Source organism: Toxotes jaculatrix, chromosome 15, assembly GCF_017976425.1.
Source record: "Toxotes jaculatrix isolate fToxJac2 chromosome 15, fToxJac2.pri, whole genome shotgun sequence".
Taxonomy (NCBI): domain Eukaryota; kingdom Metazoa; phylum Chordata; class Actinopteri; family Toxotidae; genus Toxotes; species Toxotes jaculatrix.
The window spans coordinates 11,909,460-11,934,830 of NC_054408.1; the positions used below are offsets into that span (position 1 = coordinate 11,909,460).

The 25,371-nt window shown below is 39.6% G+C and overlaps 4 protein-coding genes across 7 annotated transcripts; 2 read left to right on the forward strand and 2 right to left on the reverse strand.

The window, feature by feature from the left end:
* The first annotated feature begins 109 nt into the window (after positions 1-109).
* Positions 110-8,202, forward strand: gpr155a (G protein-coupled receptor 155a). 2 transcript variants are annotated; one of them, XM_041056940.1, is made up of 16 exons: positions 110-231; positions 687-1,195; positions 1,756-2,155; positions 2,465-2,633; positions 2,744-2,899; positions 3,560-3,643; positions 3,767-3,887; positions 4,016-4,100; positions 4,467-4,557; positions 4,669-4,876; positions 5,877-5,966; positions 6,114-6,244; positions 6,680-6,775; positions 6,861-6,925; positions 7,092-7,229; positions 7,442-8,202. In XM_041056940.1, exons 2-16 carry the CDS (start codon positions 763-765, stop codon positions 7,635-7,637), a joined length of 2,463 nt encoding a protein of 820 aa, XP_040912874.1. In that variant the 5' UTR covers positions 110-231; positions 687-762; the 3' UTR covers positions 7,638-8,202. The 2 variants fall into 2 exon arrangements, with proteins under 2 accessions (XP_040912874.1, XP_040912872.1); XM_041056938.1 differs by lacking the exon at positions 110-231 and adding an exon at positions 242-450.
* Positions 8,203-9,069: 867 nt separating this feature from the next.
* Positions 9,070-12,785, reverse strand: scrn3 (secernin 3). Of its 3 annotated transcripts, none has more exons than XM_041056942.1 (8): positions 12,663-12,785; positions 12,246-12,418; positions 11,948-12,129; positions 11,539-11,738; positions 10,583-10,795; positions 10,323-10,485; positions 10,045-10,225; positions 9,070-9,918 (listed from the first exon to the last, which is right to left on the reverse strand). In XM_041056942.1, the coding sequence occupies exons 2-8, from the start codon at positions 12,399-12,401 to the stop codon at positions 9,757-9,759; spliced, it is 1,257 nt and encodes a 418-aa protein (XP_040912876.1). In that variant the 5' UTR covers positions 12,402-12,418; positions 12,663-12,785; the 3' UTR covers positions 9,070-9,756. The 3 variants fall into 3 exon arrangements, with proteins under 3 accessions (XP_040912876.1, XP_040912875.1, XP_040912877.1); XM_041056941.1 differs by having other exon boundaries at positions 12,641-12,761; XM_041056943.1 differs by having other exon boundaries at positions 12,682-12,737.
* Positions 12,786-13,064: 279 nt separating this feature from the next.
* On the forward strand, positions 13,065-18,499 carry cir1 (corepressor interacting with RBPJ, CIR1). The gene is made up of 10 exons (XM_041058071.1): positions 13,065-13,356; positions 14,073-14,167; positions 14,361-14,434; positions 14,574-14,587; positions 14,776-14,828; positions 14,929-14,977; positions 15,520-15,640; positions 16,441-16,547; positions 16,797-16,882; positions 17,301-18,499. Exons 1-10 carry the CDS (start codon positions 13,285-13,287, stop codon positions 18,022-18,024), a joined length of 1,395 nt encoding a protein of 464 aa, XP_040914005.1. The 5' UTR covers positions 13,065-13,284; the 3' UTR covers positions 18,025-18,499.
* Positions 18,500-20,729: 2,230 nt separating this feature from the next.
* sp9 (sp9 transcription factor) lies at positions 20,730-22,646 on the reverse strand. The gene is made up of 2 exons (XM_041057223.1): positions 22,626-22,646; positions 20,730-22,028 (listed from the first exon to the last, which is right to left on the reverse strand). The coding sequence occupies exons 1-2, from the start codon at positions 22,644-22,646 to the stop codon at positions 20,730-20,732; spliced, it is 1,320 nt and encodes a 439-aa protein (XP_040913157.1).
* Positions 22,647-25,371: the final 2,725 nt, after the last annotated feature.

Here is a 25,371-nt window from a genome sequence, read left to right on the forward strand (position 1 = left end):
CGAGGCGACGCTGCGACTTCCGGAGGACGCCTGTTCAAACGGTACTAACGCATATCTGATTCTGGCTCATAACAAAACTTAGATTTTCTCACTGACTGAACGCTGAAACAGGCAGATGTAGGTAGATGTAGGCAGCTCCGCCTCCCTCCCTCGTGTGGAAGACGTGATTGGTGAAGTTGTGTTGAGAAATCAGGGATTATGGAAGTTGCTGGGTGGGACTTAACGTAACAGGTTTGTAACACGACATGTGAACACTTAGGGCAGAGTCTTGTGAACAGCTTTGTAACAGTGGACTGAACGTATCGTTATTAGTTGGGTTTAATGTCTGTCGACGACATGGTGGCCCTCGTTTCAACAGCTTAACGTTAGCTAGCTGGCTAACTCTTAGCTGCTCGTGCCGGTGGACGGTTGACACACGGCACATTAGAGGGCACAGCAGCTGTCAGAGAGGTGAGAGTGACTTATATATAAATGTACTGAAATGCTATGCTTGTTGGCTAAACGGTCGAAACTTTACAGCCTCTCCAAAAGGAGTCATTTCAACCATGTGATGATGTTTCGGTTAACTGACGCGTGTGGCGCTGCGTTTGAAGAAACCTGTTATCTGGTTACCTTTGAACACCAAACACTTGAAGCGGGTGTAACTATTTTAACGACTCCTTCAACGGTATTTTCTTGTCTTTTAGAGCCTGGAAGTGTCTCGCAGTGACGGCCGTGACATTAACATGACCACACAAACCAGGCAGCACAGCTGTCGGCACGATGCAGACACCGGGCAGAACCACCAACTTCAACTTTTCATATGAGGAGGAGACCCTGGGCTCCTCTGCTCTCTCCTCCACCATGACCATTGACAAGCTCTTCCCGGCTCTCTTGGAGTGCTTTGGCATAATTCTGTGTGGGTACATCGCTGGGAGGGCGAACATCATCACCCCCACCCAGGCCAAAGGAATGGGGAATTTTGTGTCCAAATTTGCCCTCCCAGCGCTCCTGTTTAAGAATATGGTACTGCTGGACTTTGGTAATGTCATCTGGCCATTCCTCTGGAGCATCCTCATTGCCAAAGTGTCTGTGTTTTTCATGGTCTGCGTCCTCACACTGATTGTTGCCAGTCCAGAGAGTCGCTATAGTAAAGCCGGGATATTCTCAATATTTGCCACACAAAGTAATGACTTTGCTTTGGGATATCCTATAGGTAAGTGTAATGCCTTTAAGCCTGCCACCCACTGTGCCTTTCATTCACTGCTGCCTTAATGCTTGCCCATCCATCGGGCCAAAAGTATAATTATCCCCTTGTTATACTGTAAACTTGCTTAGTACACTGAATTGGATAGCACTGTGTTGGGGCCCTTTTTGTCAACATTGCATTGAACTGCTGTTCCTAATGAGTGTGATCATTTCACCATAGTGGGTTTTGTTATTTTGTTCTCACGCTCAGGGTTCTGCATGAACATAAGAATACTTATGTGTACACTGTGGTTTAAATGGAGACGTGTGCACGAAACACCCACCAAAACTGGACTAACTGGCCCAGTTGTCAACTTCTGAAGAAAAAATGTTTGTGTTTATAGTCCATTTACATGCTTTTACAGATGCTTAGGATTCTACTACTCTTCTCAAGCTCTTATCAAAATATAAAATCTTCTGAGTCAGCTCCTCAGACTGCAGGTCTTAATTTCTGTTCTTGACTTTCTTGACTGCAGTTGCACTACTCCTCAACATACTGAACCATTTGTTTTTATCCTTTATCCACAGTTGAAGCACTTTACCAGAGCACATATCCAGAGTACCTCCAGTACATCTACCTGGTTGCACCTGTGTCCCTGATGCTCCTAAATCCCATCGGCTTTGCCTTCTGTGAGATCCAGAAGTGGAAGGATCAGGAAAACCATCAGCAGAGCAAATTTCTGATCATGGGACTTGTGGTTTTACAGGTCTTAAAGAACCCTATGGTATTTATGGTTGTCATTGGCATCATCGCCCACTTTGTCCTGCACCAGACAATTCCTGCCTTCATGGCTGAATTTGTGGATGGCTTGGCCAATTCTTTCGGGGGAGCAGCTCTGTTCTACTTGGGTCTGTCGATGGTGGGCCAGTTGAGGAAATTGACCAGATCCACAGTTGTTACACTGATACTACTCATTACCGCAAAACTGTGAGTGGAAAACACTAATGTCTTCACTGCACCTGGTGGACTTTGTGTCATCAGATGACCTTGCAATTTTATAATGAGACATGGTGTAGGAGTGTGGAGAGAGTCAGCAGGTTAGGGCTTATTTTGTGCTGACAGGTTAGGTGACTCAGACCTTTCTCAAACCACAAGCCTTTTACCAAATGGATGACATGTTAACAGGTCTCAAGAAGCGTGCAGCATAATAATGGCTATTGTATGTATTGTATTTTAGTGTTAACTAATCTGTCAAATAATGGTACATGACACCAGTCTTTTTGATTTGACTTTCAGGTTGCTAATGCCCCTGATTTGTAAGGACATGGTGGATCTGTTGGACAGTAGCAACACCAGCTCTTCGAACCACTCAAGCCTCTCCAATTATGCCTTTCTTTACGGCGTGTTTCCTACTGCACCAAGCGTGGCTATCTATGCTGTCTATTATAATGCGGAGCTAGAAGTTGTGAGTTGTTTAGATCTCTGCACCAAAGTTCTGTCTGCCATTCAAATATTGTACCTTTGTGTTTTCTTTCTAACTCACTGTACATATTTTTTTATTCTCCTTCCAAACAGGTGACCTCTGGCATGGTGATCAGCACTTTTCTCTCAGCTCCAATAATGTATGTTTCTGCCTGGTTACTTACAATCCCTGGGATGGATCCTCAGCTTTTGATGAATTCACTGCAGAATGTCAGCTTTAACATAAGCATAGTGAGCTTAGTTGCTCTGGTGAGTCACATCTAGCCACCTCCTAGTGATAGCCTTGTTGTGGGAAAATCATATATAACTGACTTTATATCATCTGATTCTTTTGTTTATTTTGTTTTATCTCGGTATGTGGAAACCGGGGTAAAGTGTGATGTCAAAATAGCTTCATGAATCATTCGTTAGACAGTGTTTCAACTCATAAAAGAAAGCAGTTTGGCCTGCCGAACTATACTTTCCCCAGTCAGTTAACATACTTTCCCTGACAATGCACAATTCAATATTGACAGTTTCTGTTGTTGCTTCATGAGACAAGTACCTAGAAAATACAAAAATATGGTTTCTTTTTGGATGTTTGTATGACTGTGGATGGTGAAAATGAAAAAGCTCCATCATATACAGGATGTGTGAGCAAATGGTTGGCTGACTTACAGACTCACTTCCTCATTTACTTTTCAGTACATTGTTTAAGGAACCCGTCTATAAGCAATGAAAGTTTCAGTAGTAACTGAACATGTGTTTCTGCTTCTTACATGTCATTGTCTTGAATAATTCAACCAATAATTTGCTTTTATTTTGAACAACCAGCCAACAAAGTTACATATTAGTTGTATTTAGCATCTGTGCAAAAGTGCTGTGTTGGTAAACATGAAAAATTTGAAAATTCTGTGTTTTCTCGGACAGGTGTGGACAACTGCTGTCATGTTTTTAAGTAAGAAATTCAAGAAGCTGCCTCACATGTTTACTGTCAACCTTTTCTTGGCCCAGGTAAGTACACACGCACATACTCTCTAAATTGATTTTATGAGCCATTAATAAAACTGACAAAAGAAATCTAACTGTAAGTGTAACTTCACATCAGCAAATGCCAATATTTGTTATGGTCTCTAGTTTCTAACTTGCATTGGGATGATCCTGTGGAACTTTGTGGTGAAGGGAGAAAACTTCATCGGGCAGGTCCTGACTTTCACATTATTATGTACCTCACTCTACAGTTCATATGTGTGGCCAGGTATGTTTTGTATGTAAGCATCCATCCACTCACATTAACCTCACCGTAAACTGAATTACATTACCCAGGTGGGTACTAATATAGGAAGTTTGATTGCTAATGTTGTACTGCATATTTTGTCGTTCTAGGTTTAATAGCACTCTCACTTGTGCTCATGAAGAGGTTTGAGGATCTGAAAGTTTCACCAGGCATGTTGGTCATTGCAGGCTGGGGGTGAGTCACTTCAAAAAAGAAGGAAAACAGAAATGAAACTAAACTTGTTTGTCTGATCCACTTAAAGGTAGAGTCACAAACACAATACCTGCCCTAAATTAGAATTCACACGCTAGACAGACGCACAAGCTTAGATTTATGTACCTAAACAGATACTGCCTAATATTTCAGGAGAAATGGGGTTGATTTTACACTGGGTTACTGACACTTAAGTTGAATGTAAATGATCAAACAAACATTCCTGCACATTTCAGCTGCACATCAGTGTCACTGACCTGGTTTAGTGCAGTGCCACTGAGCTGGTTTATGTTTTACATTTTGATACTGTCAGTGATTTTGTTGTAAATGTTGTCTTTATACTAACAGGTTTCCAGCTTTAGTAACTGCTGTGTTGCTTCTTATTGGGGAAAAAATGCCTGACACGATTGACTCGTCGTTCTTTTATGGCAAACCACAGGTAACAATATGAACTGAAATTATTTTCATGTTCTCCGCTGTTGAGGATCTGTCTGGAAACCAGCTGAGAAGTACTTCAAAGTCTGAATACTGTATTTGTGTATATTGACAGATAATCCTGACCACAGTCGTAGTCTCCCTCAGCATACTGCTGGGAGGGGGCTCGCTTGTTTGTCTCAGCAGAGGAAGCTGGGCCCAGAATGACCAAACTCAAGAGGGAAACTCTTCATTTGACAATGCAGAGAATCTTGTGACTGAAATTGAACCAGAAAACCAGACTCTGGTTGAGCCAGTCACCCCATCAGGAGATCTCAACAGAGGTACGCTTGTGGTAAATAGATAACTCAGACTTGAAAACCGAAATGAAAGGTTTCACTGTGATGACACAGAGTAAAGTGCAAGTTGCCAGGTACAAATTTGGGTGATTCAAATCTCAGCATATGATAATCACTGAAGCATATAAAAGCTGTTCCAGAATCTAATATGGCTTGTTTGTTGTCAAAACCTGAGTTAGAGAGGAAAGGAAGAGAACAATCAATAATCCAAAGTGAAGACTGACCCTTATCTACAAGTCAGAAATAGAAACTGCCATATAGGCAATGCTACCTATGTCTGATGTCCATTATAAAAAGCCTCTGTAATTACAAAATCACAAAGTAAACACTGAAATGTCAAAAGTAGGAACAAAACTTGTTGTATGTCATTATCCGGAGGAAGCATTATAAGTTAAAGTCCTGATAAGTTTAGTACCTTATTAGTACTGCATCTGGCAGCTGAATTATGGGTGAGGCAGTTTGTAACTTGAGACAGTTGGCAAAAAATCATGGTCATAGTCATTTTAAAAGTATGAGCACCTACTACTAATAGAGTCAAACGAGTAGTGCAAGTACTGAGGAGAAATATTTAAACTCTCACCATATGAATGTGTTTTGTAAGATACTTAGTTAAAACAGTATAAACTGATTTCCGTATCATAGAGCTGCACAAGTGTTCTAAATATATTAATAAAGCTAAGTGAATGACAAATAGAACATAATAGGTTCTGTCCAATAACTTATAAAAACACAAAGAGGAAGTTGGTCACAAGTTAAGTTACATGAAAACATTCATTTTTAACACATTTGCATTTTGAGTCAAATGGGTAGAAAACATGAAATATGAAACTTATGTGTTGAATTGCACTCCACTATTGTAGTACCTAGTTTATTGAAATAGTGTACTTGCATATTGCATCTACTCTCTGCTTCTAGGTGTGAACAGGGCCAGTATTGTGGTAATATAGTCAGAGAACTAGTTTCACTTTTGTCACTTTGTTATCAGCGTGCCTCATGTGTGACTGTGGCCAACCCCAGCCCATGCCTGACATGATCATCAGCACAAATATGAACAACACACCAACCACATCCACAGGTGTTGTACTGATAAACAAGTGACAATTATTTTCATTCATATCAGCACGCACACAGCAAATATAAAATAATGTAACCTTTGTATGAAGAAAATACAGATTTCCTCTAAAATTCATATCTTAAATGTGTGTTCTGCTGCCCCCCTCAGGTCAGTGCGAGAATAGGTGTGAATCAACAGACTGCCTGCTTGTCGAAGTGGAAGAGCACCAACAGGTTACAGATAGACAAGTGGCCCGTCATGTGCTCTTATGTCTGCTTCTGACTGTCAGCTTGCTTGCTGTGAGTCAACTACCACCTTTCACTTGTACACATGCAGTCGACCGTTCTGCCTGCATTATTATTTTTAGTGTATCACAAACCAAATCAGACACAAATGGCTGAGCTGTGCAATGTCCACCTCCTGTCAGTATCGAAGGAAGACTTCTCCATAGAAACCCATTCAGACAGTCCATTAAATAAGAGATAAAAACCTTAAAGTAAGACTAAATAGAAACTTGAAAAAAATATTAAAACTTGTGGTATGTAGTTTTATGTTTCTGTCAATCTAAAAAATGTTGAAAAAACTAATTAGATGCAACTTTTGTTCTTTTTGTTCTGTCACAGATGCTAATGCAGTAAATGTGACTCAACTTGTTCTAGAGGCTGGACCTGTCAACAGGTTTTACTAGTTTTATATGTCAACCCTTAAATTCCTGCTATTTCTTGTTATGACAGAACTTGTCCAGCTGCTTGTGGTTACTCTTTAACCGTAATCCTGGTAGACTCTACCTGGAGCTGCAGTTCTTCTGTGCCGTGGCCAACTATGGACAAGTGAGGTTCCAAATCATTAAGTACCAACATTATGAGCATATGTTGTCACATCGTACTTGTGTCATGAGATGTTTTCTGTTGCCAGGGTTTTATCTCCTTCGCTCTGTTTGGGCTGGACAAGCATTTGATTATATTACCATTTAAAAAGAGGTAAATAATATTTATGTTCTGACACTCTTACACTCTAAAGCCCATTTGAAGGTTTATACATACACAATATACTGTATGTACTGTGTGTATAAACACTATGTATATAATACACTATATAGTATACTGTCTAGATGCATTTAAATTTGTTTTTGTGGATGGTCTTTAGGTTGTACAGTCTGTGGCATGGAAAGAAGCAAGAAGAGCAGCTGCAGAGTGATTTGCCTGAGGATGTCAGGATGACCTGCATCCAGTTCACCAAATATCACAAGGACCAGTGTTTTCAGGACATTGTTAAAAAGAGAAGGTGAGAACACATAGTTGTACTCACTGCTACTCTGCTCTGATGTTGATGAGAACTTAAATAAACATATTTCCTGGTATGTGTCATTCATAAACCACAATACTTCAAAAACCATGCTTTATCTGTGGGCTCTTTCTGCTTCTCTTCTACTTCTTATGGCTAACCATCAAGAAAAGCTGATAGACCTTTGGGTGAATTCTTCTTTTGACTTTCAGGTGTGGAAAGAGGACTGTGGTGGACTGTTTTCTTGGCTGTGAACTTGTGGAGTGGCTTCAGCAGGTGGGCTTGGCTCAGGACTGTGGTGAGGCAGTACTCTATGGTATACGGTTACAGCAGGGTGGTGTGCTCCAGCATATCAAGCAGGAATACAGCTTCGAAGACAGTCTCCTTTATTACCGCTTCATGGTATAAGACAGAAAGGTGAACGTTGACAGTTAAATCCCAAAGGTAAATGACATTTCAGTCCATAAAAAAGTGCCTGCCAAATGTATCCTGAGGTTGATTAACAGGATGAACAACACTGATCTTTAAAGAGCACAGGCACCCAGACTGAAGATTCTGTTTGCTGCGCCATGCTCTTGTTCACACCCTGTGCAGCACAGCCCTTCCAAATACATTCTTGTGCAGCAGAACATCATAGTTGGGTGCTGGAACAGACCACACCTGACCGCGATGTTAGGTGTGTTAAGAAGTGCAACAGAATTGAAACTTTCAAACTTAAATGCCAGAGCACTGTGCATTGTGGGGAGTTGGTCTTAAAAGGGAATTAACAATGTACACATACAGCATGTATGTGTAACAAAAGGAATTTGTAAAAGGAATCTTTAAAATCATCTCAGTCTTATTTTTGCAGTATTACATTTAACATTTCACTTACTAGGTTAATTCCTGAGATATGTTACAGCAGTTCATCAGGGCAGGAACATCAGCTGTCAGATGATCATACATGTACAATAAACTCCCAGTTTAGCCATAATATCAAATCAGTTTGAGGTGAAACTGAAAGTGGGAGTAACAAAAGTGGCAGTTGTAATCTCCGGTGCAGAAAAACTGCATTAGCGCATTAAAGTTTAATCAGTTAGTAATCATAACAAATGTCTAGCACAGCCAGATAATTAGCAATTTTAAAATCTGCCAGTGTGTCTTACAAGTAAATATGGAACAATGGTAGTTTATTTAAATGTCTGTGTTCCTGATTGACTGTTGTAGTGATGTTGTTGCATCCATTCATCTCCAGTGACGCTGCTTGATGAAATAACTGATAAGTGATGGGACGGAAACTACAAAAATAAGACTTAAGATGTTTTCGTTAAACACGCATTTTCAAGAATAACAAAAATAACTGGCATTTCTAATTCTTAGGGGTGATACGAGACTTGAATGATTTCTTATGCAGTAAATGTATGCACTTGAACTTTCTGTAGTTTTATTTTATGCCATTATGTGAGCAATAATCCATAAAGAGGCATCCTTGTGTTACAAATTAGAGGTGCAGGCAAAAGCTGAATGTTTTGTTTCACTGAGACACTTCAGATTGTGTTTTCATTCTTCAACCAAAGCCGCTTGCTAAAGGAAAGAAGGGAAGATGTGGTTAAATCTTCATCCATTTTTTAATAGTTTCTTTGTAGTTAGTTTAACTTATGGTCAAGTTAGTTTCACCATTTAGTTAACTGGTAATGTAGCATGAAGCACAAGCATCGTTGCTTTGGTTACCTTCGGCTTATCGTGACTTGACACTGATGTAGAACAGTGATGACACTGTTGACAGGGCTATGTGAGCAGTAGACACCATTTCAACAAACAACCGGCCAGTTAAAAAGAAAAGTATTCTCCACATTTCTACAGCCTTGTTATTAATGTTTTATTATTATTTAACAAAAACAAAAGCAAACTGCCTTTTGAACATTTTAAAATACCATCATCATTGCAGAATGTGGTGGCAAGACCCTTCAATTAAATACCTGTCAGAACTAAGACTGCTGATGCATATGCTTGACACTTGAAGGTGGTCATAGTATCCTCCTTTACTTGTAAATTTTGCTCAGGTATATAATAATTTTATTGGAAAGCTAACTTTTTTCCTTGTTAAGTGCAACGATTTGTATTTACTAATATTAACTCAACAACACTGGAAAAAAATGGTGTAAAAACAATTGTTGGTCTTTTTTCATAAAAATACTTTAATACAACGTGTGGCACAATTTCTGCCAAGCTGCATATTTATGATCTCAGTTTATTTTAAAAGCACATATCACATAATGAATGTGTTCTGTCCCATATTTCTGGTAAAGAATTCTATTAACAAATCAAATATTTTCCTGTAGTCCATCCTCTGCAACATTTTACTGTCTCAGTATCTTGTGCCGCTTCATTTTTTGTACGATGATGGTAATTAATGTCATGTTGTGTTTTGATTTACTGATTTGTCATGCAAACATGTTTGTACTTGTAGCAGACTCAAAGGTAAACAAATTGCAGAGACACAAGCTGCTATTTTCACCCTGGAGACCTGTTAGTACCTGCAGGCCTCTCAGCTTTTGCTGTACACAGCCATCTCCTCCTCAACAGAGCTTGAGAACAGATTTGCCAATAAATCAGGCTCCTCAACGCCAAAGGAAAGAAAATTCTCCATCCGTGTCATCTTCTCCTTTTCCAGCTGCCTCATACTCTCTGTGATCTTCTTTTCTCTGTCCTATAGACGAAGAAAACAAACCAAAAATCGAAAGTTATTTTATAGTTTAATAGTACATTTTCTGCCGACAGTAACCACACTATAATAAATAACAGATTTAGGTATGCTTGAATTAAAATTTTAAACCTTGTAAGAGTCAATGATGGCCGCCACCAGTTCATGCTTGACAAACAACTCATGTTTGCGGTTAGGCTTGCTCTGGAAGCGGGGCTTCTTCTTTACAGGGTCATCTGGACCATAACTGGGAGAAGTTGTCATCTTCAACGGATTAGTGTGCTTCACAAAGATGAATGGCTTGTATACAGACCTGTTACACAAAAGAATCACTTTGTAAAGCATCATAAACTTAAGTGAAAATTAATTTAAAGGATGATGTATCAGCTGAGTGAGATCAAGTTCTTTACCTTTCAGGGTCTGGTGTTGCTGTAAAATAGTGAACTCCTGGCAGAGCAGGATCCGTGGGAATCACAGACACCATACTTCCTGTAGTCATGAACATGCCTTCCATGTTGATGCCACTATCTTTATCCCTCAGTATGTCCATCATTGTCTCAGCAGTGATGTGGCCTTCAGCAAACAAAAACAACATGTACATTAACAGGAGCCATGTAATGTTTTCCGTTAGTCGACCCACATTTCCACAGTGAAGTATGAATTAACTAACCGCTGCTCTTTTCCAGCAACTTCTTCCCCTCACAGTATCGGCTCCCAGACGCTTCTATTCTGGCTGTAGTCGTAAAGGAGTAGACTGTAGCAAAGTTGAACTGAGACTTTCCGTCCCACCAGCCCTTTCTCTGTGCATATTCCCTCATTTCTGCATGTTCCTTGTCTATCTTAGTCGTTATGCCATATTGGTTTGAAATGTTGCGATATCCACCTAGAGAAGGGTAAAATGTGATGATTAGCCATCAAAATGAAAACATACTGCTCCAATACATGAAATACCTTTACTCAACAGCAGTCTAAGCAGTGCAGTGTGTCATTAGAAAACTCTGCTGCCTCATATTCTTGCGAGGCTGTTTTAACTTTTTTGACTTTAGTCATGACTGCAGTAATACCAATACAAAAGGATGGTAGCCCTGAAATGCAAAAAAAGTGGGAAAATGTAAAAGCACAATGAAAATTTAAATTTAATAAAAATTTAAATTTGGGTATCAATGAATTTTGACCAGGATATAGTCAAAATTCATTAGGTGTAGGACATTTTACAGCTAAAAAAATACCAGCACCCTCTGGTGGACAAACTATGTAATGGAAACACTATGAACTACGTCAAACTTCCCCAGGTGTTTTTTTCTCAGGAAGCAACAAGCTTTATTTACTAAAATATAAACATCCCGCTGCTGCTTTATAGTTAAGTTAAAGCTCAAACTGAGCAGATTTAATTTCCTCACTTTCCTGCATTGCATGGCTCCTTCCTTTACTCTTTGTGTTACTACTGACCATGACCTATATATAAAGCTAACAACCTGTCAAGAAGCCATCTTTTTGTTTTTTGTTTTTCTGTGGTTTTCAAATACTGCAGGCTAAAAAAAAAGTGTCTTTTGAACTCATTCCTTTGCACAAGCAGAGGAAACGGGTGCCCCTCCTTAATATTCTTTTTCTGTAGGTCTTTCTTACTTTCCACTCTTTCTGCAGCCCAGTACTTCCCTGACGTTTCCAGCAGCCATGCCTCCTTCCTGTCAGAGATGAGGAAGCTGTTGTGGTAGGTGAAGCCACACTCATCCTCCATGCACGATCCTCCCTGACCATATTTCTCCAGCAGCTCAGTAATAACATCCACCGCTTTCTCAGCTGTATCAGCCCTCTCAAGTCCAAGCCTGTGAAATTGCAGCATCACAGATTTATGTTTTGTCTATGAGTGCTTCTCACAAATTTATTTTTAACTGACAAAAGCCTGAAAAAAACATGAAACAATTTCTGGCTGGCACTATGTCACTAAATTTCCACTTGCACCACAAGATGAGCATAGTTTGGCAAGTGACAGACACTTGAAAATGCACACAACTGTGTGTGCAGGGGGGTTTACCTGACAAGATCCATGCCGAGAAGAGCCTCGTCACCATCAGCACTCTCTCTGCCCCACACTGCCTCATTTCCAATACACACTTGATGCTCATTTGCGCCCATCTCTGCCCCCCACAGCCATGCTGGTTTGCTCAACACAACTGCGTAAGTGTGAGCAACCTGCTCAATCTCTATGTATGTACACTAACAAGACAAACAAGACAGAAGGGCAAAGGCTGTTAATGGTTATCTAATGGCTCGTTCACAAAGGAGCAGACACAATGAGGTAAACTGAAGGTTGGAGGACCATAACAAGCTACCTCAACCTTCTCCTCTGCACTGTAGTCCCTGGCAGGAAAATACACCACCTCCTGTACTTCATCACAAGGCCTGTCAGAGTTTTTCCCAAAGATGATGCGCTGTCCCTCAGTGGAGGGGGGCAGGGCCACAAAGGTGTCACAGGAGGATGGGTTCATTTTGAACCACAACTTTGCTGAGGGTCAACAGAGAGAACAAGTTACTGGTAAGGTTACAAATACACAAGCTTATATCTTATGATCATATTTAAAGAGCGTGGATACTTCAGCATAGGCAACCACTGCACTAACACCTTGAAAACACCTGTCTGAATTCAGATTTAGAGCTACAAGTTAAATGTTAGGTGTGATGTTTGCTGCCAGTTGGCAGTGTCATGTCATGCTGAGACTGTACTCACCAGTAAGACAAGGTAGCCTTACCTATGTTTGCCTGTCTTACCGAGCGCTGTAACTGTCCGTGTTAGTTTCTATTCTCATTTCTGTTTCCATGTGATTCATCCGTTCACCCTCTGACACGGAAGCACAGCAGTCACGTGACCCAGACGAAGTTCGTTTTATAAACGTAGTGAAGCGAGTTGCGGGCTCACGTGACACATTTACCTCACGTTTATATTATAACCGTTCGTAATTTGTAATTCTTATTTTAGATTATTAGAGTGGTTGCTGGTATTCCTGAAGCCTGTAGTATTTGCCGCCTAAAAAAATCGTTTTCTATTTTTTTTTTTAACATTTCTATGATCAGATAAGAAACACTTACAATAATCCACGAAACAGTACAAGAAAAAATGATTTACACATTTTAAGTACTGTGGCTCTGTAATTGCTTTAGCATACTGTGTTTGGCATACAGGTGAATTTAACGCAGTTTCTATCATAAATATAGTTTAAAGCTTAATTTACTTATGTGGCGCCCCTTCAACCAATGTAGAACTGTCTTCGTGCGGACGCGTTTGTTTACAGCCGGAGGAGGCTGCGCTAGCGACTCTGTTAGCTAAAGTCGACACTACGTTTTCAGTTTAAATAACATTATAGGGTGCCAGCCATGGGGAAGTCGTTTGCAAATTTCATGTGCAAGAAAGATTTTCACCCTGCGTCGAAGTCAAATATCAAAAAGGTGAGTGCTAGCTACAGTTATAGAGGCTGTTAGACATCAGATTAGCTTACTAGCTAACAAGCTATACTTACTGTGTATTGCTTTTGCTAGCCAAGGTTGCTACTTATCAAAAGCAAACATTATTCTCTTTTATAAATACACGATAGAAAGTACTTCACAGTAGAGGGTTTATTCTGTATGAATCACGGGTGTAGATAAACCTGTCGATTTACTCATTTAACGGTGTAATTGAATAAAGCTATAGTTACAGTTAATCGTTGTTAAGTTGCAGTTGCGAAGTTCACTTCAGCCGCATACAAATTCTTTAATGAGTTTGGGTGGTATAAATGAAGATACTAAAAATAAAATGTCTAGATTTAATATACAGTATGTGTACGTATTTTGCTTAGACATGGAAGTGCATGTTCTTGTGTGGCCAAGGAGCTCCAGATGGAAAAAAGGCTCTGAGCCTCCTCTGCTACATATCAAGTTGTCAAATTTTATATTGTTTATACACCTTGCAAGTTTTCAACTTTACAAATAAATGAAAAAAAAAAAAAGTTTGTTTGCTTTATTCATTAATTTTGCTTAAGAACGGCAAGTAAAAGTTATTTCTCCTAATTGATGGATGTATCTGTTACCCTTGAGTGATCATTTAGTCTATAAAATGTATAAAACGGTTTAAAATGCCCGCATTTCCTAGAGCCCTGGAAGAAGTCCTTTTTTCTTTCTTACAGGTATGGATAGCAGAGCAGAAACTGACTTTCGAGAAGAAAAAGCAAGAAGACCTTATGCAGGCATACCTGAAAGAGCAGGAAACTTACAACAACAGGTTAGATAAATGTATTGGATAAATATACACAATGATATGTGGTACCTCATGAAAATGTATATCAGTAGATATATCTGTAGAAATTCAGCGGACATTTTTTGAAGACATCCTCCAAATTCACATGTTGTAAATGTTGATAAAAATCATAAAAAAACTGTCACAAAGTTCATCATATTTTTTTACCAACCTCTAGGTTGTTGATGGGGGATGATCGTGTTAAAAATGGCCTCAATTTCATGTACGAGGCTCCACCTGGAGCATCCAAAGGTGAATGATCGAAGCCGAGCATCTGTGGTTCCTACTAAATAATATATCCAGTTCCAAGCATTTGATTCTTGATACAATAATGCATTGACATTTTAACATTCATTCTTTTTTTTCTGTTTTTTTTTCTTCTGTCCTGAAGAGGAAAAGAAAGAGGTAAAGTAGGAAAAAAAAACCCAACAAATCTACTCAATTTCTCTCAACTCAAAATTCCACAATATATGTATACTCTGAATTTGAACACAAATTTAGAATGTTGATTGTGGTTTCCATTGCTTTCCAGTCCTTTATATCAAGGAATGCTTACACACTGAAATTCATATTGAAATATGTTTATTTGTCAGGAGGGAGACGAAGACTACAAATTTGAGTGGCAGAAAGTAGCTCCACGAGAGAAGTAAGTGATCGATTTCATACACAGTTACATTTTCTAGGGCATGTTTTCTAGTGTCCGGACAGAACTTGCATTATTTTTTATCTTTAATTTTCTCATGTAGGTATGCAAAGGATGACATGAATATTAGAGATCAGCCATTTGGAATCCAGGTACGTGATGATTTGTACTTATTTGGAGAATATATACTGCACAAGTGATTCACAACCTGGGGGTTAAAGCTGAGGAAGTCACAAGTTGATTGAATAAATAAGAAACAAAATGAAACATAAAAAATCAGTTTAAAAAATTATTTTAGCTTTCTGAGATTTTTTTTTGTGAAATACTTTCATATCTTCCTGGTCCTATAAATGAAATAGCTTGAAAACAAAAAGTCACACTTTAGTTTCTGTTGTTTGCAGCACATGTTCACACTCAAGGCATAACCTGAGACACTGATCAGAAGCTTAAAAGAATGTGAACCAATGTATTACAAAATACATTGTGTATGAGTAATGGATTAAATGATTTCAAAAATAAAAAGAGTTTGTCATGCATTTAAAATTAAAAAGACATTAGTGGAATGTTTTTGCCTTTTAACTTAGTGTTACCATCATTTTTTAAAAATGAAATGTTGAGTAGGGTTTCAAATTATTATGCACACGTCTAGAATTGAGACAGCTGCAAATAATGTCTGTTGTTGTTAACTTTGCAGGTGCGCAACGTGAGATGCATCAAATGTCACAAATGGGGCCATGTGAATACAGACAGAGAGTGTCCTCTCTATGGGCTGTCGGGTATCAATGCCAGCTCTATGGCCCCGGAGGAGACAGCAGGTAGAGCACATACAATAATAGTCATGTAAAACAAGCATAGTTTTCTTCCCCTGCAGCTCCTTTGTTTATGGCAGTTTTATCAAAGTTATTAAATTTTAATATTCTTTGAAATGTATGTAAACAAACACAGAATTTATTTTCTGTTTTTTTTTAATAAAACATGAGAAATTAATAAAAAATAACAGCGTTAGATTAGCAAATTTTATTGATTTTATATACATTTTCGCAGCAGAAATTTGTTTTGCAAAAATATATTTAAATTGCTGTTAATTATGTTTGTTGTTAGCTATGCAATGTAAAAACTGTAGACTCATTTTATGTGCGTGCAAAAGAACAGGGATCCAGATTGTCTGTGCAGCTTGATATTGAGGCCCAGTAGGTTGGCTTTTGTCTGTCACAGACTTTGCAGCAGGTACACCTACTGTACCTTTCCTCTCAGGTTTCAGCTGGAGCTCCCAGTCTTGAGCTGATTCTGAGTTCTGCAATCAGCGAGTTGAGTAGTAAAGTAATAATGTTTACCCTGGGAGAGTCCAGTCAGTGCATGGTGTTGATGGTGGAGTGCTGTAATGGTCCCCCTCCTGTGCCGGGAGAAAAAAATGTAATTATTGTGTATTCTGATTCCCCTAACTGCTGCTTTGGCAGAGAATGATATTGTATGATTTGCTCAGCCGGAAGTGGAGTGAGTTGATTTGATGTCCCATTCTGTTAACAAAGCCGCCCCTGAAATTCCCACTGTGGAGATAGTGGTTGGCATGGGCTTGACATCAATGGGACTCTGAGGCTGTGATTTGTGCTAACAGGTCCGTCGATGCACCCCTCGGAGTTAATGGCGGAGATGCGAAACAGTGGGTTTGCCCTGAAAAAATGTGTCCTTGGTAGGAATGCTACTGTTTGTGATCCATCGCAGGTAATTGTCTGTGTCGCACTCCCATCTTTGCACACATAGGATGATATACGAACACACACATATACTCTACCCTTCGGCGAGAAAAAGAGTAACTATCTATACCAAGCATGTATAAATGCAACATAAGTAGAGTGAACAGATTTGATAATACAAATTATAATTATTTACTATTTATACTAAATTAGTATTTATTTGTACATTGTTGTTTTGATTTCAGTACAAATTTCAATATCCTGTCTACTTTTATAGGAATATGTTGCCAGCGATGAAGAGGACGATCCTGAGGTGGAATTTCTGAAGTCGTTAACAACCAAGGAAAAACAGAAGCTCCTCAGGTAAAAATGAAGCACAGTTTAAAATCTTTATGAAATAAAGCTTAAAGGAGTTGAAGCATTGCGATTATTTTTTAACATAATTTGAATGTTTTTAAGCTTCACCTTGATACAGTGTGATGAAATGAAATCCCTGATAAATGACCTGAAGAATTACAAGGTTACCGAGATGCTGTCCTAAATATTTGTCATAAAATTTGAAAATATATATCAAATGTTTTTTAAAAATAAATATATAATTTGATATCACAGTTGCTTTCCATTTTGGTGCCAGACTTTTTATTTAGCTGACTTGTCCTTCAGCATTCACCGTAAACCTCGATATAATTCATAGAACTTATTGCACTAGTATCGGACATCTGTCAGCTGCCTTGTTGGAAAATGTTAATTGACCAGACATTTTTTTGTTGCTCTTTTACAGAAAACTTGATCGCCAGGAAAAGAAGGCCAAGAAAAAGAAGAGCAAGAAACAGAAGAAGAAAAGCAAAACAAAACACAAGAAAAAGCATGAAAGTAGTAGTAGTAGTAGTAGCAGCAGCAGCAGCAGCAGCAGCGATAGTGGATCAGATTCAGACAACCAGGGCAAGTTCAAGAGCCAAAAGAGAAAGAACAAGAAAAAAGATTCCTGTTGGGATAACAGCTCTAAGAGCGAGCGGCGAGTCAAGAGTCAGAAAAAGGCCTCTTCTCACAGGAGCAGGTCACCGAGCCCTCACACTGGACAGAGGATGCCTGAAGAGGAGTCCCGAGATTACAGACAAACAAGGACAGAGAGGGGAAGGAGCAGGAGTCGAAATCGCAGCCCGGAGAACAAGATCAAGTCGGAGGGAGGTCAAGAGAGAAAGAGACACACCAGCAGGGACAGGCAGAGACCTAGTGGCTCCAAGTCTGGTTTGGACAGAAGTAGGAGCCGCGAGAGAGGCAGGGAGGACAGAGGTAAAGACAGGCGTCGCAGTAGAGATGGTGAGAGGAACAGAAGTAGCACAGATGGAAGGAAAGGCAGAACAGCAGATGGGAGGAGTGGAAGCAGGGAAAGAGGGAAAGATAGGGAGGGTAAAGGAAGAAGCAGGAGTAGGAGCGGGAGCAGGAGTAGGAGGAGTAGGGAGAGAAGAGAGAGAAGCCAAGACAGAGCTAAGAGAAAGCGCTGATTTTTCTTTTCCCTCTTACAGTAACAATGAACAAGACGTGAAAAGATTTAGAATTTTTGCTGTTTAGTATTTCTCTCTCGATCACACAGAGTCCCTCTATTTAAAAACCAGATTGCAGATGTTGTGTATATCGGTCTCCTTTTCTTCCAGTAGAGGGAAGCAGTCGACAGAAAATATCTAGATGCAGCTCATTGCATTCTTGTGTTGTCTTGTACTGTATGAAAGGGTCTAGATTAATTGATTACCATTGGAAGCAATTTGCAGCTATGATCTGTTGATGGGAAAATGTTAGGCTCATTTTCATGGTCAGTTGGCTGCTTCGAAGACTATTTCTGTGGCTGCAGTTTTTATCCTCCTTTCATTATTGTGTCTTTTTTTGGAAATATGGCTATTGTAAAGCTGTAATGCTGAGAGGGCTGTTGACCTCTGCAAAAATCGGGACTTTTATTTTCAAATTAAATGTTTAATCCTCTCAGTTTAAAGCGTTTATTTGCCATGGATGAAAGGAATGTCAGGGCTATAGATCTGATAGAAAATGAAGATGTGGATTTGTCTGTTGATTGATCAGGTCAGTGTATTCCCACTAATCCCCGCTAAATGGACTTTAAGCTCTGGACACATGACAGCTAATTATTACCGTTTTGCGCATAATATATTTTTTTATAATATTTTAGAAAAAAAATTCAAGCCGGTTTCCCTGAATGACCAGACATAATGAGCGTTATCCCTAAAGCGTTTTGCGGGTGTCAAACTCAAAACAAATACAAATTCTGCGTTTAAATACAGAAAATATACCTGAGGTAACGCTGCACTGTATTTTTTATTAATGAAGACCAGTTTGTTTTAATACGGGAAAACGGTATAGAATTCAATTATATATAATATATATATTTTATACTACATAAATTGATTTTTTCCCCGTTATTCGCATTTTTAGGCCTAAGATGATAAACGTTATTTGACTCATTCCGTTTCCAAAACTCGAAAAACATTTTTGATATAAAAAAGGAAGAAAATATTGACACTTAAATTTTATCTAAAAAAAAAAACAAAAAAAACAAAACATTTATGCCAATTGCTAAATGTATCTTCTAAAGCTTAAATTTCAACATTTTTTTCCTTAAGCGTTCCTGCAAGTGTGTCTTTTTTTATATTTTGGAGAAATTCAAATTGGCAATCTAATTTGATAGTTTTCACTATCTGGCCGTTTCCTTGAAGCCGCTGTTGCACAAAAGGAAATGAAAATAATTTCCCTCTATTGCTTTCTGGTCAATTTAACATCCTCTTCAACAAAAAAAAAAAAAAAAAAAAAAAAATGGGGGTGGGGGGGGGGGCAGAAGAGGGTGTCTGGATGAGATGCTTTTCCCTGACGTATTCCAAGTCCTGGACTCACGCTGTAATTATTCCCCGGCTTTTTCTTTGAGAGTCGGACGCTGCACTGGGTAAGCACAAAGAAGTCAGAGAGCATCCTTGAACCCTTTCAATACGGGGCCACTGATATTCAAATAACATGCAGGCACCATTTGACTGCGCCGAGCAAAGACCATTTCAAATTCAACATTTGCATGTGACTCTTTGCCCCCTTCTTTTTCTAAAGTTTAAAAAACTGTTCCCATAACATCTCTGTGGTTTCTGGCAAAGAGAAAGAAGCCATATCCTTATTCTCGGTCCATCGATTGGTATGCAAATGAAAGCAGTTAATTTGGACAATTAGAATAAATATTCAGGGACCTTTGTCATCAAACCCCCTTGGAAACCCCCCGATAAAGTGAAACCGAACAAAAGATGTCTCGGAGATTAATTAGATATTTGATAAGACACGAATCCCTAATCGCAAATACAAGACACATGGGGCTTCGATGTGCTCCAAGTCATAATTAATACCATTTAACAAGATTTTCTTTTAGGCATGAAATGTCTTTTCCGGGGCATTAAACATTGATTTATTCCATAGGGGAAATAGTGAAAGTCAAGGTAATATAGGTGATTTTAAGAAAAAATAGCCTACGAACAGCACTTAGGGTTTAAAATAATTTTCTAAATTAAATAAAATCAGTATTTTTTTTCTCCAAATGTATAACCTACAAAATAAACAAAAAATATAAAATCTACATCACACAACTACAGCCTTTTTTAAGATATTTTAATTACGATAAAATGAAAGTCTTATACGTGTGACTTTATACAGGTAAACATTTATATATAGATATTTTTTTAGCAAAGAAATAAAATGGTTAACCAAGGTTGAAAAAGCTGTGTACATACATATCCACAAAGTGCGTCGAAAGTAAACTCCCTGATTTCCAGGATACCAACACGAATAAAACAATCATAGCCTAACATTTACATGAAAGTAACACATAGTTTAGTCGTCAATATACAAGATGGAACTCACATTGTCCAACCAAAGTTCAACAGGTTTTGCGCACCCTTAGCAAACATCCATTTCATTTTCAAGTTGTCCCTAAAAATTTCCAAAGGCCTACAGTAAATCACTCTGTGGTTTCTTTAGATGGATTTACGAATGAAATACTCGTCACGCCCGTGGAGAATATATTTTTTATCTTTTTTTTTTTTTTTTTTTTTTTTTTTTTAGACTTTGCGATCGCTTCTTGAAATATTGTCTCCTTTTATTGTCTGTCAAATAAGACCCGTTTTCAACGCTGTGCAGTTTTGAATCTGGTTTGATTTTGGGTGTAGCCTCATTAGGGCTCGTCGTGAGGAGACGGATCCTTAACAGTGATTCTGGGATTTACTCCCTCCAAAATAAGTTCTGGAGACTCGGACCTCGGGGTCTCCAGGTTACTGGTGTCGGTGTCACTGTCGCTCCCCTTTTTGCCTCCTCCACCGGCCGTGTGCGTTTTGATGTGCTTGCTCAAATGGTCACTCCGCATAAAGCGCTTGTTACACACCGGGCAAGCAAACCGTTTCTCGCCGGTGTGGGTGCGAAGGTGTCTCTGGAGCTCATCGGACCGAGTAAACCTTTTGCCACAGAAAAGCCAGTTGCAGACAAAAGGCCGCTCGCCGGTGTGCCATCTCAAATGCGCTTTGAGGTGAGATGTCTTTCCATACACTTTACCGCAGCCGGGAATGTGGCAGCTGTGGAGTCCCTTTCTCCGCAGGCTGGCCCCGGCGGGTCCCAGTCGCTCGGCCTCCTGGCAGTTCGGACAGTCACATGTTGCTCTACCGGAGTACCGCCGGGACGACCTTGAGGAGCTACTTATTCCTGAACTGCCACCAGAAATCATGGCGTTGGCGGCAGAAGCGTCTGTGTAAGTGGGGATAACTGTTTTGAAACCGTCCTGTGTTAACAGGTGCTGACTGGTGGACAGTAGATGAGACGCAGAGGGGCTGATTCCAGTGGAGCTAAACGCCGAGTGGGTCAGCGAGGAGAAGTCCGGGTTGTAGCCACTCAGCTGGGAGTGGATGGCCTGGGGCGTCCCGGAGTGCAGCGAGGTCTGGAGGGTGCTTGCAGGATTTTGGACATCGAGCCACGACCCGGGGTTTGTGTGGACGTCCCACCACGAAGACGCTCCGTTGGTAACATCACCAGAGATGGTTGAGTGGAAACCGGACTTGTACCACGATTCGTACGGGTGTGCCATCCCCACCCGCGGGTACAGAGTCTCTGCTGATGTGTGGACTTTGGAGATAAAAGCCGACTGTCCAGACTCTTGGGATGTGACGCTCGCGGAGTTGGAAAACAGACCGCTGTACTCTGTGGAAAATGCAGACGAGGTCGGGGAGGTGGAGGCTAAGCAAAAGGCGCTGTTGCCTGTGCCACTGGTCGGTGTTAGTCCTGTCGACGCGCGGCTTGTTGCTACTGTGAAACCGGGCAGACTGGATCCCAAGTTACAGCTGGAGGAGGATCTTTTCCACGGGTGAAATCCACCTTTTGAGAAAGCGCTCGAGTCAGGTAAAGTTGTAAGAGGACTGGTGTTGCCAATTTTGTTGCAAGTTGCAGCCAGCATAGCTAGAGGTGTAGTTCCAAACCGTGGTTCTTCCTGAAAAAACAAAAAAAAACAACACACACAAAAGTTGGACTTAAAAACAGGCAATGAAATATGGCTGAAAGATTGTGGTTTAACCCGCATAACTGGGGAGCAGACGGCTGATTCACAACAAAACAGAACTTCAACAAAGGAATTTATAACAACTTCAATTCTTTAAAGTGTAATTTGACCTGAAATAGACGTGTTTGGAGAGAGAGGAGGCGAATTTTATGAAATTCTCTGTTTTCTCGCGGATATCATAAATAAAACACGGTGAATGTAATAACGATTAACATTCTTACAAACTTTCTTAAAATATTAACTATCAAACATAAGCTGTTACATAGAGAGTAGGAAATCCTAAAAAAAAAAACACTGCAAAGTTTGATCAGGTTCGCTTTTATTGGCATCTAACATTTTACTGTTTGATAATTAATAACTACGAAAATAAGTAACGTGATGATAAATGCCTCAGCAGTGAAACCAAACTCCAAAATTTAGCACATGTATGTTTATGAAAGCAGTAAACACCTTTTTTTTTTCTTGCAGACAAAAGTAGGCAGCAATAACTTTATGCACAACTTTTGCGCACATATGCGTCGGACTCACCCCAAGTATAGACGTAGCCATATCCAGGGTCTGTGCTGTGATGAGAGTGTTCGCGATTTCAATGCTGTACGGCTCCAATTTGATTCAGACTCACCGTGCTTAACTCGGGTCACACGGTTTCTCTCTTGGCTCGCAGCTCTCGACACTACCTAGTTGTAGAGAGCGTGTTCTTTGAAGTACAGCTGGCGAGGACGCGCAGCCAATCTAATAGCTGCATTCATGGCTGGGGACGAAGTCAGCCAATGAGAGACTCGACCGCAGACAGAAACACCAAAAACCCCGCCGTCAATCATCTGTTGTGCAGCTTCTGCTCAGACTGTCATACAAGACACGATTTGGTATTTTTTTTAATGCATACAGTTATTTTGTGTATTCTCACACGAAGGCTCAATGTCTCCTTTCATTGCAGAATTGAGTTCACACGCCAGTTCTCCAAGAGGTAAGCTTTTCACTGATTTCAAAGCGTTTGTGGCTTATGGTGACACTCTGTGCAGTTGCAGGTTTCCCTTCTTATTTTCAATATTCAGATCATGCGCAGCGCGTCATAGAGAAATTGTTGCTATTTAAGTCCAGAGTATCTGGAACAATGTGAGAGACGCTGTTGTTGCTGATGACTTTATCAAAACAGTCTGTAGCCAGTGCATGCTGCTGCGCCTCAGTCATGGCATCGTTAATGCCTGACGGGGACAAATGATGTTGTATGCTTCATTCTCAAATTTTGAAGTCTTTGTGTTCATATGGGGAAATCACAGGTGGATTAAGTTTAGTGAAGAAGTCCAGAAACAGGCCTGGCAGCGAAGACTTCGCTTCTCCTACCGCGGTTAGAGTATTTATGAGCTGTCTGAATAAAACAAATGGTCACTGAATACACGAAGAAGAAAAAAAAGAGTTTGTAATTGATAAGCTAACACAGAGTTTGTTTACTTCCAGCCAAAATTTACGCGCGGCTGTGCTCGTGCGTGTGTTGGAGTTCTGCGCGTTCGTGGCGTACTCGCCCTCCCACCACCCCCTTCTTACTTATTGGGGGAGTCCAGGTGAGGGGTTAATTAAAAATGACAGCTTGTTGTATCAGCGTGTATACTAGTAGATCTCTTTTAAAAGACAAGTATTTTATAGGCGGAAAAAGTTTCAGCTTCCAGGGGCAGCCTGCTGTAAGGCCGCCAGTCATCTCCATTAAACTGATTTAACAGGAGGCACGATGCCTGTCTTGTAGCTGAGAAATAAAATTTAACGCCAACCTAATCACGCATTCAATTAAACTGTGGACAATTAAGAGGATGCTGTGTATCACCACTTTTCCTAAACTTGCGACTCTTATTATGTTTTTTTTTTTTTTTTTTTTTTTGTCTTTTATCATAACGACTCAATAAGCCAGAATATTCCATAGCTTGTTAAAATGCTCAGGGATAATGGCATAATGTAAAATTGACCTGCTCTGATGTGAATCATCATCCCTTTAAAAGTTAAAGCAATTTTCCAGAGAAAGGCTTGACCGAAAGATGTGCATTACAGTATTCAAAACGGGCAAATAATGCTCCATTATAGAGTATGAATGCTGCCAGTCAACACAGGCGCAATTTGTTCCAATACTCTTTTTGCTTTAAAGCCCCACCTTTGGAAGGGTGAATAAAAATCAGTCTCATCAAATACTGAGTGCTGCCAAGAAAATGGAATCATTTTTGCAATCATGACAATTTGGCAGAGTGCTGTTAACAGTATTAAATGTCTGCTCTACATAAACAAAGTTGATTGTTGACAAAGAAGTTAAATTAATTCGAGCCTTAAATGAAAATTAACGCAGATGTAAGCATTTATTTTCAGTATATTTTCTTTATTAAAAAAAAACCCGGAAAATTATCCTTCAGTTAAGTTCATAGTATTAGTATTATTTTAGAACAAAAACATACTTTCTCTATTTTAGTTTGACAATATTGGATATATTACACTCATTTTTTCCATTTATTAAGATGTTAATTTTCTTATGTATATGATTATTTGTATAGTATTACATCGTAATGAGGAGCAGTGTGACCTGTTCAGCTTGGAATAATGATTTCTGTACGTCCTAACAAAGAAAACTGCATGGGAATCACAGAATCTTTATGCAGCCATTCACGTACTTGTCTTTCTTTATATACTCTGCCTTAAATTTATTTTGAAGGAAATTTATTTGTCACATTATCCTAGAATAATAAAATCCCGGTGCTTCTTTTTTTAGTGGATGTTTACCTGAGACAAAAGGGGATAACATGATCTTGCCTTATCATTCATGTGAGAATTTTGAGTTGAATCTGTAATTCTGGACTCCATTCGTGAGCACTTCTCTGTGGCAATTAGGAGCCTATTACAAGCCATTAGATTGATCAATGTACCTTAAACAATGGGAATGATTTATATGGTCGAACAAAACGCTCTGCACCTATTGTGATGAGTCTAAGTGGGGGTGCATCCATCAACAAAAGATAAATGATTAATTCAGACCTATTCATTTAAATTCTTTCTATAAAGCCAGCCTCACTTGCCTCAAATCCAGATTATTAGAGCCTCATTTTCTGCATGTTAAACTAGACAGGCTGCTGGATTGGGTGATGGTTTTTGGTTGTGCCCCTGCATGTTTTAATTTGTATTTCTGCTGGGGGAAGTTTTATTTGAGGACATTTAACTAATTGTTGTAATTTCATGTGTTCATGTGGCTACACCTGTTTCTCTCAAAGGATGTTGAGGGAAACTATGAATGCAGTGATGT